Below are 13,069 nucleotides of genomic sequence, written 5' to 3'. Positions count from 1 at the left end.
TAGGCTATGCTAGTCAGCGTTTCTGATGAGAATGATCCGGGATGGGTGGTCCGTATTAACAACTATGCTTTAGGTCTCTCACAAGAGATATCTGAACACTTAAAATAGCTAGATACATCCAGAAACCAAAGAAGCTAACTTCCGTCACGAAATGATAGCTAGCATGCTAACACACAATGTTAAGTGAATGAGAGAAAGTTGGCGCAATCTGCTTAGCTTCATCGGAACTTAAAAAACTAGAATAAACATGTAAAAATGTAAACATTCTATAAACTCAATTTGAATTAGCAAAAGCCTTTTCTAATAACGCAAACGAACTAGACTTATCTTTAACCAAGGCCTAGTAAGGCGGAAAAGTATGGCTTGTCTGTCTGTTGTCGCTCAAATTGTTCTGACATTGTTCTGATCTCTTTATTAAAAGAAAGTTAGCAAATTAAAAGCTACAGTACCCAAATTCGACACTAGATGACAACATAGGGCAATCTGATACTTTGTAGAGAAGTACAGCTATCAGAACACTGTCGTACACGTCAATCCAGAGCATCCCGAATATACTCAATGGGTGACATGTCTGGTGAGTATGCAGGCCAATGAAGAACTGGGACATTTTCAGCTTCCAGGAATTATGTACAGATCCTTGCGACATGGGAACGTGCATTATCATGCTGAAACATGAGGTGATGGCGTGGATGAATGACACGACAATGGGCCTCAGGATCTCGTCAATGAATTTGACTGTGAATTTTAAATTAGTTTAGATGACATTCTGATTCTAAAATTAAACTTATCTCCTGTGGTTTGTATCGCAGGGCTCTGATGGTGCTACAAGGCTTCTAAAGGTTCTGTGGAAGTTCAGCATTGACCCAGACTGTGTTGTCAGACACAAATCAAAACAGGAATCTGTCACAGAATCTGTCAGACTTCTTCTCTTGAACACCCTCCCTGTGGTGAATCTGATATTTGATGAATATTTCGTTATTAACATTTTTCCCAGAATAGCTATCTAACCTTTGAGGACATGATTGAGTAAATATTTGCAAAATGTGTTCGGCCACTGTTACCCAACTCTGTATTTGAGTATAGACAACAGTATCGATTTCCGCTACTTGAAAAGTAAAAAATGGGTTGGGTCTGCTGGTTGTTAATCCAGTATAAAGCAGACACATAGTCTGTCACTCCTGTGAGTGGAGCAGTAGGGTAGGAAAGGGTTGTCGTTTTCTAAGCAGTGAAGTCAGTGTTTAGCTGCGTCTTGGTCATGTCTGGAGTGTGGACTGTGCTGCTGCTCTGGGGCATTGTCTTTGTCCCGGCTCTGTTGCATGGAGCTCTGGTCATCTCACGAGAAGACTCCACACCACAGGTGACTCTCCACGGTTACTATAGTATCTACTGTCCTGTCACCACATCTGGCCGCTCCTGCTATAATCTAGTGTTACTCTAGATTTTCTATATATATCTGTACCGTATCTACTTTGAATCGTTTCTGTTCTGCTTTCGCTCCGTATGTGATGTGTGTGTACATTAATTGATTTATAGTCATGCTAATATCTATGTATATACATTACAATGAATTTGACTGTGAATTTTAAATTAGTTTGGATGACATTCTGATCCTAAAATGAAACTTCTCCTGTGGTTTGTATCGCAGGGCTCTGATGGTGCTACAAGGATACTAAAGGTACTGTGGTAGTTCAGCATTGACTCAAACTGTACTGTCAGACACAAATCAAAACAGGAATCTGTCAGACTTCTTCTCTTGAACACCCTCCCTGTGGTGAATATACATTTTCCCCAGAAAAAAAAACGCTCTAACCTTTTGAGTATAGATCTGCCACTTGAAAAGTCAAAAATGTCCAAGTACTAAATAGTGTACTCTGTCAAAAATAAAATTCATAATACTGTCTGAATCTATACATTTTTTACAGAAAAGAAGTACAGATAATATGAAGGTAAGGAAATACACTATATTTACATGATCTTTGTGAGGATAATGATAAGCCATCACCAGGAATCCATGCCTTCATGGACTTTTTAAATGGAACCACTGAACCAGCTGTACTCTTTCACAAGAGTACAGCTGTAATCATTTGTTTTTGAAGTAATCCTGTAGTCAATGCAGCCTACTCCACGCTATTCAGCTGTATATGGAAAATATGTTTTGAGAAAATGTGTGAGCTTTTTTACAGGTATATTGGATAGTCATTACTCACACAAACACAAGTTTCAAAACACTTCTGTTGCTGTTTCTCTCTTTTTTTCCTATGTACGTACATGTACCTCTATCCCTCTTTCTCTTCCTTTCTCTGCCTCTCTTCCTCTCTTTTCCTCCATCTCTCCCTCTCTCAGGTGGAGGTGTACAGTGTAAAGGTGGCCTGTAAGGTGGCGTCTCGTTTCGCTCACACGGTCATAACCTCCAGTGCTCTGAACAAGGTCAACTCCTCTCAGGAAGTGTTCTTTGAGGTGGATCTGCCCAAGACCGCCTTCATCACCAACTTCAGCATGTCAGTCAGCAGTCATGGCATATGTAGAAGTGTGTGTGAATGCATATGTGTGTTTGTTTGAATAACTGTGTTTTTGTATCTCAGGGAGATAGAGGGTCAGACGTACACGGGTGAGGTGAAGGAGAAGGAGAAAGCCAAGAAGCAGTATGAGAAAGCTGTTTCCACAGGGCAGACCGCAGGACTGGTCAAGTGAGTGGACCAGGGCAATGAGGAGGGAACAAACATGATGTTTCCATTAAACCAAGCACTTCTATACTCTTATCACAGCCAGTGTTTTGCTTAAAATGTGATTGTCCTCCTATTGTACCTGTGTTTGTCTGTGTACTCTAGGGCATCAGGGAGGAAGATGGAGAAGTTTTCAGTGTCTGTGAACATCGCGGCCAATAGTAACGTCACCTTCATTCTGACATACGAGGAGTTGCTTCAGCGTAAACTGGGCCAGTATGAGATCATGACCCGGGTGAAACCCAAGCAGCTGGTCCAGCACTTTGAGGTCTGTAGATGTTTACACACTATACCCCAAAACAGCACTTTTGTCATCATCTTGACTCAGTCCTGTGTCTCATCAATTCAGTCCATGTCTCTAACAGATTGTGGCAGATATCTATGAACCCCAGGGCATTGCCTTCCTGGATGCCTATGGAACCTTCATCTCCAACGAGCTTCTACCTCTGGTGGAGAAAACAGTCACTGACAAAAAGGTATAATGCTGTTCTGTTCTATGAAACAAATGCATATGGAGCATATCGTCCCAAAGAGATAAATACAATTTTGCTGTGTTGAAATGTGTTGTTTTGTGTTTAATTGTATTAAATTGTGTTTTCCTCCCTCACTCAGGCACACATCTCATTCTGCCCAACAATGGACCAGCAGAGAAAGTGCCCAGGTTGTGACGGCACCCTGATTGACGGGGATTTCTTTATCAAATATGACGTGAACCGAGCTGAGACCCTTGGAGACATCCAGGTTAGCTGTGTTGAATATGATACTGGATCAGTTTTGGGGTCAATTCCATCAATTCATGGTGTTCATGTCTTAATGATGTTCAGCATGTCTTTTTCAGGTAGTGAATGGGTACTTTGTGCACTTCTTTGCTCCTCCGGACTTACCCAGAGTTCCAAAGAATGTAGTGTTCGTCATTGACAGGAGTGGGTCAATGTCTGGAAACAAAATGCGTCAGGTAAGAGAGGAGGGAAATAGTTTGTCTGAAAGAAAGAGCTGGGGAGAGAGAAAATATGAGAGCGAGAGGTTGAGAGAGAGAGCTGTAATAGTAGTTGATGTTCAGATTGACCTGAGAGCCTGTGATCTCTCATAGACAAGGGAAGCTATGCTGACTATCCTGAATGACCTGCATGAGGACGACTACTTTGGAATTGTCACATTTGACGACCAAATCTCAACATGGAAGGGATCTTTGACCAAGGCCACCATGGAAAATGTGTCTGAAGCCAAAGGATTTATCAAAGAAATACAGCACAGGGGATGTGAGTCATATGTATTTCATTAAGTTTGTGTCATCATTCATTTTGTCAGCCAGTCAGTTGTACAACTAAATGCATTCAACTGAAATGTGTCTATTGCATTTAACCCTACCCCTCTGAATCAGAGAGGTGTGGGTGGCTGCCTTAATTGAAATCCACGTCTTTGGCGCCCGTAGTACAGTAGTGAAACTATGGCTATATAACACTTAGGCAAGCTGTATGTTAAAATTGAGTGAGGTGCATTTATGAGGGAACTTACAAAATGTTTATATCTATCTAATGTTTATTTTATATTAATTTATATTAAATTGATTTTCTGTCCTGTTTTCCTTTTAGACACTGATATAAATGGTGCTCTGATGAAAGCTGTGGACATAATGATGAAAGACAAACAAGCCAAGAAGTTCACAGAGAGGAGTGTGTCAATGATTGTCTTACTGACAGATGGAATGCCAAACGCAGGTGCTATCAGGTTTCCTTCCTTTCTGATCTCCCTTATTTGGTTGGGCTGCCATTTTAACATTGAAGTAGCCATCTGATGTATTGTTTTATATTAGATCAAGCCAGTAAGGTCATGGTACATTTGTTTACTGGTCCAGCCATGTGTGTTTGTGTATAGGAGTGTCTTCTACACCACAGATTCAGGAGAATGTCCGTGATGCAATGGGTGGGAACATGTCTCTGTTCTGTCTGGGCTTTGGGAATGATGTGGACTACTCCTTTCTGGATGTGATGTCTAGACAGAACCAGGGACTGGCCCGGAGGATCTACGAGGGCTCTGACGCCACTGTCCAGCTTCAGGTTTGGACCAGGGCTGTGTCCCAAATCTCCCAATAGTCACTTTTCAGTGGTTTTCTGGTTTTACCATATCACTGATAGGGAGCGTTACAGGATGGATGAAACTATCTAGGTCATACATAGATACTGCATATTGGCATTAGTGATAATGCACTGTAGAAAATAATTTAAGATAACTGATTAGGTAATGTGTGTCTTTGTGTCCTAGGGTTTCTATGAGGAAGTAGCCAGCCCCCTCCTCTCCGAGGTGGACCTGCATTACCCTGACAACCTGGTGAACTCTCTGACCACCAGCCACTACAAGCAGCTGTTCAACGGCTCAGAGATCGTGGTAGCTGGCCGGCTCACTGATAATAGCTTGGATAACTTCCTGGTGGAGGTGTTTGCAAAGGGGGTGAGGAACAGACAGGCTACAACACAACATGACACCCTGATACTGAGTTTAGAAAGACAGATCTTCATCAGTCTTTGCACCTGAAGGGCATTGTGCACTCATTATGATGTACAGTACATCATAATCAAACTAATGCTTGTCTCTCACTCCTTCTCTATGTATCTAATATCATCTTTCTCTTTCTCACTCCCTCACACTCTTTTAAGTTTGAGGAGGACTTTATTGTCAAAGGCCAGGCTAGTGCCCAGGAGTGGGACATACTGTACCCTGAGCAGGAGTACATCTTTGGGGACTTCACTGAGCGTCTTTGGGCCTACCTCACCATCCAACAACTGTTGAGCAAGAAGTCAGTGTGATCAGTTAACTGCTATTACTGATGTCTGGTGAACACTCCAGAACAAAATGGTGGCTAAGAATAATCCAAATTCCTAAAACACACTGGTGGTTGGGATGAATGGAGATGGTTATATTAAAGTAACTACATTTGTAAATATTACATTTTTTTTATTTTTATATTACATAAGTTAAACCAAACCTAACCCAAGTTAAACCAAACCTAACCTCTAACCCAAACCTAATGCAATAACACCATTCATCCTATGGTTTTCTGTCAGAGAGACTGGAACTGCGGAGGAGAAGGGGAATGCCACTGCCCAGGCTCTGGAGATGTCCCTGCAGTACAGCTTCGTCACCCCTCTTACCTCCATGGTGGTCACCAAGCCTGAGACTGAAGAGGAGCAAGAGGAACCCCTCATCGCCGACAAGTTGACCGAGGGTATGAGACCAAGTGGGATGAGAGGGGGAGACCACCAGTACATCTGGCGTGTCTTATCTGACATGTTTATCTCAGTGGTTATAGAAATCCATGTATGGATTGTCAAAGGTGTGTGTCTGACAGTTTTTTCCTAATGCTGTTTGACAGATGAAAGGCAGAAAGCCCAGAGATTGGGTAAGAATATGACATGAATGGACAGGACTGGATTCATCATCTGAATAGATTTATAAGTCATTATGGATCACCTGAATTTATGACATGGAAAGCTGACACCAAATTATTTGTGGTTAGAAACTAACCGTATTGGATGGTAATATACACCTTCTTATGTCCAGACCAAATCTATGAAATACATTTGACCACTGTACTTGAACTTTACTTGCCATCTGACATCTTTGGTGTGATTTTCAGGTCCTTTTGTACCCCAGGTGGTGAGCAACACCTACAGGGTGCAGAACATGCCCACATACTTTGGTGGGTCCTCCTTCATTCAGAGTGACCGTTGTGTCAGACATGGGTTACTTCTGGATTTTCTATCTGGTGCGACTGTCTCAAAAATAGGTTGCTTTCACAGGCTGCAGTACTTGCATATTTATATCTAGTATTTTTTTCTGTGCTTCTTTTAACCAAACAAAAAACAAAACAGTGGATATATAGTTAACTGCCCAAATAAAGGATAAAAACAACAGTGTCTTAAAGACTAAATGAACCATATTTAGTATGTTCAATGTCCACCATGCTGTCATACCACATTAGGACTACAGAGAGTGATCCAGAAGTTTGAATGGGCTTAGCCTCAACCAAATCAAATGTTACAACTGGAACAATCTGTTGTTGACTCTGCAGTGGATGGGGACCCTCATTTCATGATTGAGTTGCCAGAGCAGAAGGATGCACTGTGCTTCAACATAGACGATAGGCCTGGTACCATCTTCAACCTAGTGAGAGACCAGCTGGCAGGTAAATATTAACCACTCAATGACTACAGAAATTACACTTTATTAAAGTACATAGTTATAGCTGTAGAAATGATTCATTATTTGAAATTGACCAACCTTTGACAGTAATGTGTCTTTGAATGTTACAAGGCATGAAACCAAACCATGACACTTGTTTCATAAAATAGATAACAAATATCAAAACTACACTATGAACCATTCAAACATAACACAGCTTGCCTCAATCTGTTTTACAGGTATTTTGGTCAATGGCCAGACCATTGGGGATAAGAAGGTGGCCCCTGATGGCAAAGTGAACACCTACTTTGGTCGCTTTGGCATTGTTCACCAGGGGCTGGGGGTGAGACTGGAGGTGACCACTCATGACATCACTGTGTCCCAGGATGGCAAGCAGGCCAAACTCCTCTGGTCTGACACCGCCTCTCTCAAGGGAGCCAAGTAAGTCCACCCTTACCTGGGTCGTTCCAAGAAGAGTGCCTTTTGCGTCCATTTGAGTAGAAAGTATAAATTATGCACCAATATTGAATTTGAGAAGCCTGTTATATTAAATGAAGTGGCCTTTAATATAGACAACATGGAGAATTCAATAAATCTGTTTTTAATATGAATAAAGACTTGGTAAAATTCTGCATTATGACATGTCCCTCCGTGCCCCCACTACTTCTAGCGAAGATTTTAACCCACGTAACCCCAACATTTAATCATTGCAAAGGCCTAGTTATTTTGTTGCTTTGACAAAGTCATTTCTGAATATGATAATTTATTTAATGTGTTTAGTGATTCATTTACATCTGTCCCTCATTTTAAGGTCAACCCTGTCATGTGAACTGAACTCTGTTTAATACGGTGAAACTATTCCTTAATAAATATTTTTTTCCAAATAAATATTGAACATCTAACAGTCAAATCATAGTGCAAAGTCAGGTGATCTGTTTCTACTCTTTTTGGACATTTTCTAGTGTTTTGTGGTGAAAAACTGAGTGGTTTGAGCATAACACGTCAACCCTGCTACCCATAGATAGACAGGCTACAAATGTTTTAACAATCAAATAAATTGTGAAGCTTGCACTCAATTGCCACTCCCTGTTGCATGCAACAAGCTTCCATTCCCCCTTCACAAGTTGATTTATGGTTGATTTAAGAATTTGTCAACCCTGTTACTTTATTTGGTAGTATAGTCATTTTTTACTCCCTCTTGACATGGGAAAAAGGGTTGTTTTATGAAGTTGAACAAGTGCTCTTTATGGCAGGATGTAAAAATTAGGTGACATCTGAAGTTTTCTTTGGCACCGAATTTTTGGAATGACCCACCTATTCCCATTTTACTGTTCTGGCTTCCATATAACTCCTATTTATACACTGTATATAGAGAGACCAGAGTTTCTGGATTTAATGCAACCTCCCTTGCTACTCCTACTACCACAGAAGGTTGTAAGGGAATCTGATGTTTCATCCTATCTCCCTGTCCTCCTGGTTAAACTACCTCCATCTCTCTCCCCTCCTACAGTTTAGACCTGCAGGTGACCAAAGACCGCAGCTTGACTGTCACCCTCAGGGACTCGGTCCGGTTTGTGGTCATCCTACACAAGGTGTGGAAACAGCACCCCTACCACCAGGACTATCTGGGCTTCTATACCCTGGACAGCCACCTCCTCTCCCCCAGCGTCCACGGCCTGCTAGGTAGGAAAGCCACCTCCTGTCCCCCAGCGTCCACGGCCTGCTAGGTAGGAAAGCCACCTCTTCTCCCCCAGCATCCACGGCCTGCTAGGTAGGAAAGCCACCTCTTCTCCCCCAGCGTCCATGGCCTGCTAGGTAGGAAAGCCACCTCTTCTCCCCCAGCGTCCATGGCCTGCTAGGTAGGAAAGCCACCTCTTCTTCCCCAGCGTCCACGGCCTGCTAGGTAGGAAAGCCACCTCTTCTCCCCCAGCGTCCACGGCCTGCTAGGTAGGAAAGCCAGCTCCTCTCCCACAGCGTCCACGGTCTGCTAGGTAGGAAAGCCACCTCTTCTCCCCCAGCGTCCACGGCCTGCTAGGTAGGAAAGCCAGCTCCTCTCCCCCAGCGTCCACGGCCTGCTAGGTAGGAAAGCCAGCTCTTCTCCCCCAGCGTCCACGGCCTGCTAGGTAGGAAAGCCAGCTCTTCTCCCCCAGCGTCCACGGCCTGCTAGGTAGGAAAGCCACCTCTTCTCCCCCAGCGTCCACGGCCTGCTAGGTAGGAAAGCCACCTCTTCTCCCCCAGCGTCCACGACCTGCTAGGTAGGAAAGCCACCTCTTCTCCCCCAGCGTCCACGGCCTGCTAGGTAGGAAAGCCACCTCTTCTCCCCCAGCGTACACGGCCTGCTAGGTAGGAAAGCCACCTCTTCTCCCCCAGCGTCCACGGCCTGCTAGGTAGGAAAGCCACCTCCTCTCCCCCAGCGTCCACGGCCTGCTAGGTATCACCAGGGGGCTCCAAAGGATAACCTGTCATTGGCAGGGCCAGATGAAATCTGTGTTGCTGGCTGGAGTTTTACTGCAGTATATTTGGAAAAATGTCTGTATATCTGATCAATAAGAATGTATTTTATTATCCCCATACAGGTCAGTTTTACCATGGGGTGCAGTTTGAGGTGAGAAACATGCGCCCAGGGGAGGAGCCAGAGAAACCAGATGCCACCATGCTAGTGAAGGGGCAGGAGCTTACAGTGACAAGGTACTGTGACGTCTTCACACACACACACACACACACACACTTATCTCATCATTGTCTCTCCTCCCTGCTTTTTTTCTGCAGAGGCTGGCAAAGGGACTTCCGCTGGGATGTGAAGAATGGAGAGAACGTCCCCTGCTGGTTCATCCATAGCAACGGCAACGGCCTCATCGATGGAAACCACACAGATTACATCATGTCTGGACTCTTCAAGACCGTCTGAGCCTGTTACACTAGCAGTCAACCTCCTCAAACAGTACATACAATACATCAGTCACACGTTTCACATGGATTCAACACACTGTATGTGCTATAGACATACCATCATGACATGAGAATAATTCATAGATAATGTAAGATAAAATCAGACCGAAGTACATTTGATTAAAAGATAAGTGGCAGGATAGAGAACTGCTGTCAAATACATTCAATGTTTTCATATTGATATGGGATAGTGATGACAAAAACCTGTTGAAATAAATGGGCCCACTTCCACCTAACATGTGTGCATTTAATCCCATTTTGAATGGCCCCTGAGAGGGAAAGATGAAGGGAGAGAGAAACATATACAGAGAGATAACAAATCAACACTGTGGTGCTTGACGTATTGCCCGGCTATCCAGCCTCCTTGCTCCGGACAAACGCTACTCCACGCTCAAAGACGTTAGTTTCTTCTCCACAAGAGTCTGGATCTGAGTACCTCCCAAACCTTCACCAAATGTGAACACATTCAGGGCCGTCTGATTGGTCCAGAAACCAATGGGTTTAGGGTGACCACATTTTAAAATACCCAAATGCGGGAAAACAGGAGGATTTTACGGGAAAGTGTAGCCTACATAAAAACATTTTGCCACACCCTCCACCCACTCAGTTTGTACCGACAGATGTAGCCTACTGAATATCATTATAGAATATACATAAAATGCATCTTCCAATTGAAACGTCTGCCTATGCCCACACATACATTTTTATACCCTCAAACACCAAGTTAGGCACACCTAATTTCAAAATAGGCTATGGCATCATCACTGTCAATCCTGAATGGATTCACGTTTGACTAGTGAAATGTCCAAACAGTGTTTACATGCCAATCATTTGATCTCAATCAGTTTCTTGGGAGTATACATTTAGATCTTCTTGAATTACTATTTTGTGAGCAAATTAGAACAGATGGTGTTAACAAACTTCATACCACAGCATTGTTGAATACTCGTTTCTGATTGGCTAGAAGGGAAATCTAGAATGGAGATTAAACCAGATAACAGGACAGTTAATAGGACAAAAATATAAATGCAACAATTTCAACAATTTTACAGAGTTACAGTTCATATAAGAAAATCAGTCAATCGAAATAAATAAATTAGGTCCTAATCTATGGATCTGTTGGACACAGATACCTTAAAAAAAGGTAGGTCGTGGATCAGAAAACCAGTCAGTATCTGGTGTGACCACCATTTGCCTCATGCAGCGTGACACATCTCCTTCACATAGAGTTAATCAGGCTGTTTGTTGTGGCCTGTGGAATGTTGTCCCACTCCTCTTCAATGGCTGTGCGATATTGCTGGATATTGGTGGTAACTGGAACACGCTGTTGTACACATCGATCCAGAGCATCCCAAACATGCTCAATGGGTGACATATCTGGTGAATGTGCAGGCCATGGAAGAACTGGTACATTTTTAGCTTCCAGGAATTGTGTACAGATCCTTGCGACATGGGGCCGTGCATTATGAGGCTGAAACATGGGCCTCAGGATCTCGTTGCGGTATCTCAGTGCGTTCAAATTGCCATCGCTAAAGTGTAATTGTGTTCGTTGTCTGTAGCTTATGCCTGGCCATATCATAACCCGACCTCCACCATGGGTCACTCCGTTCACAACGTTGACATCAGCAAACCATTCGCCGACACAACGCCATGCGGTTGTGAGGCCGGTTGGATGTACTGCAGAATTCTGTAAAATTATATTGGAGGCGGCTTATGGTAGAGAAACTAACATTAAATTCTCTGGCAACAGCTCTGGTGGACATTCCTGCAGTCAGCATGCAATTGCACACTGCCTCAAAACTTGAGACCTCTGTGGCATTGTGTTGTGTGACAAAACGGCATGACAGTCTTTTATTGTCCCAGGCACAAGGTGCACCTATGTAATGATCATGTGGTTTAGTCAGCTTCTTGATATGTCACACCTGTCAGGTGGATGGATTATCTTGGCAAAGGATATATGCTTACTAACAGGGATGTAAACAAATGTGTGCACAACATTTTAGTGTTATAAGCTTTTTGTGCATATGGAAAAATTTGATTCCCCCTAGCTGATCATTGTCTGCAACCAGCTCAGCTCATGAAGAATGAAACAGGCAGGGAGAGTGAGCTCGAGGTGGTTGGTGAACCCTCAACCTTCTGGCCCATAGCCCTGCATGGCATCAACTGTGCCACAAAAGCATGCTGAAGTGGCAAACTTGATATCCCCATTCATAAACACAGGGTCACTACAGTTATTTGTGGGTGTAAAATTATTTTGAGTTAATTCTATGAAGGGGGAGGGTGTTCAATTTCTTTTACAGTACAAGGGGAGGGTCATGTGAAAATATTTTTAATGTTGAGTAAATTTTGATCTGTCCCTAAACGAGCACCATTGTGAGACGTGGCGAAGCGACGCTGAGGTGTGCTCTGGCAGCACTACATCCCCTGCAGTCAGCTGCACCGAATGAGCAATTGAAGCACCTAGCCTACTCTTTTGCCTCACTCAAAATTTGGTGATGCAGAAATGAGAGATCACATGTGTGACTGTTCTATGAAAATCTGGGAATATTTGGCCAAGGAAACATTTCTGGTTGGTCTCAGGGAATGTAAAACACTTAAGAAGGGAGATCAATGCAGCACATGCGGGAACACAACAGATCAAGACCCTGTCATGGCCAGCCCAATCTCCAGACCTGAACCCCATTGAAAACCTCTGGAATGTGATCAAGAGGAAGATGGATGGTCACAAGCCATCAAACAAAGCCGAGCTGCTTGAAAGTCACCCAACATCAATGTGAAAGACTGGTGGAGAACATGCCAAGACGCATGAAAGCTGTGATTGAAAATCAGGGTTATTCTACCAAATATTGATTCCTGAACTCTTCCTCAGTTAAAACATTAGTATTGTGTTGTTTATTCAAGGTCTGACAACACTGCATCTTTTTTGTTATTTTGACCAGTCAATTCCTGCAAATATATGATCCAAATGACAATATTTTTATTTGGAAGTTGGGAGAAATGTCAGTAGTTTATAGAATAAAACAAGAATTTTAATTTTACCCAAACACGTACCTATAAATAGTAAAACCAGAGAAACTGATAATTTTACAGTTGTCTCTTAATTTTTTCCAGAGCTGTATATCTCTTTTCAGAAGCCAACGTGACTGCAAGAGACAGGTCAGAATGTCTGACTGAAATACTGGACAAATCTACCTTTTTTCTAAATAGTGTTTCAATTG

General features: G+C 43.0%; 1 protein-coding gene across 2 annotated transcripts; it reads left to right on the top strand.

The window, feature by feature from the left end:
- Positions 1 to 1,167: 1,167 nt before the first annotated feature.
- LOC120059290 (inter-alpha-trypsin inhibitor heavy chain H3-like) lies at positions 1,168 to 10,087 on the top strand. 2 transcript variants are annotated; one of them, XM_039008241.1, is made up of 22 exons: positions 1,168 to 1,357; positions 1,646 to 1,675; positions 1,923 to 1,946; positions 2,344 to 2,498; positions 2,583 to 2,687; positions 2,829 to 2,991; positions 3,089 to 3,199; positions 3,336 to 3,464; positions 3,562 to 3,678; positions 3,814 to 3,982; positions 4,316 to 4,441; positions 4,599 to 4,780; positions 4,986 to 5,171; positions 5,378 to 5,517; positions 5,786 to 5,946; positions 6,094 to 6,120; positions 6,358 to 6,420; positions 6,793 to 6,906; positions 7,142 to 7,343; positions 8,413 to 8,585; positions 9,479 to 9,590; positions 9,672 to 10,087. In XM_039008241.1, the coding sequence occupies exons 1-22, from the start codon at positions 1,256 to 1,258 to the stop codon at positions 9,808 to 9,810; spliced, it is 2,730 nt and encodes a 909-aa protein (XP_038864169.1). In that variant the 5' UTR covers positions 1,168 to 1,255; the 3' UTR covers positions 9,811 to 10,087. The 2 variants fall into 2 exon arrangements, with proteins under 2 accessions (XP_038864169.1, XP_038864159.1); XM_039008231.1 differs by having other exon boundaries at positions 6,358 to 6,486.
- The last annotated feature ends 2,982 nt before the right edge of the window (positions 10,088 to 13,069 follow it).

Source organism: Salvelinus namaycush, chromosome 2 (assembly GCF_016432855.1).
Source record: "Salvelinus namaycush isolate Seneca chromosome 2, SaNama_1.0, whole genome shotgun sequence".
Lineage (NCBI taxonomy): Eukaryota > Metazoa > Chordata > Actinopteri > Salmoniformes > Salmonidae > Salvelinus > Salvelinus namaycush.
The sequence above is the reverse complement of the archived record's forward strand: the minus strand, read 5'-3'. Positions and strand labels throughout refer to the sequence as shown.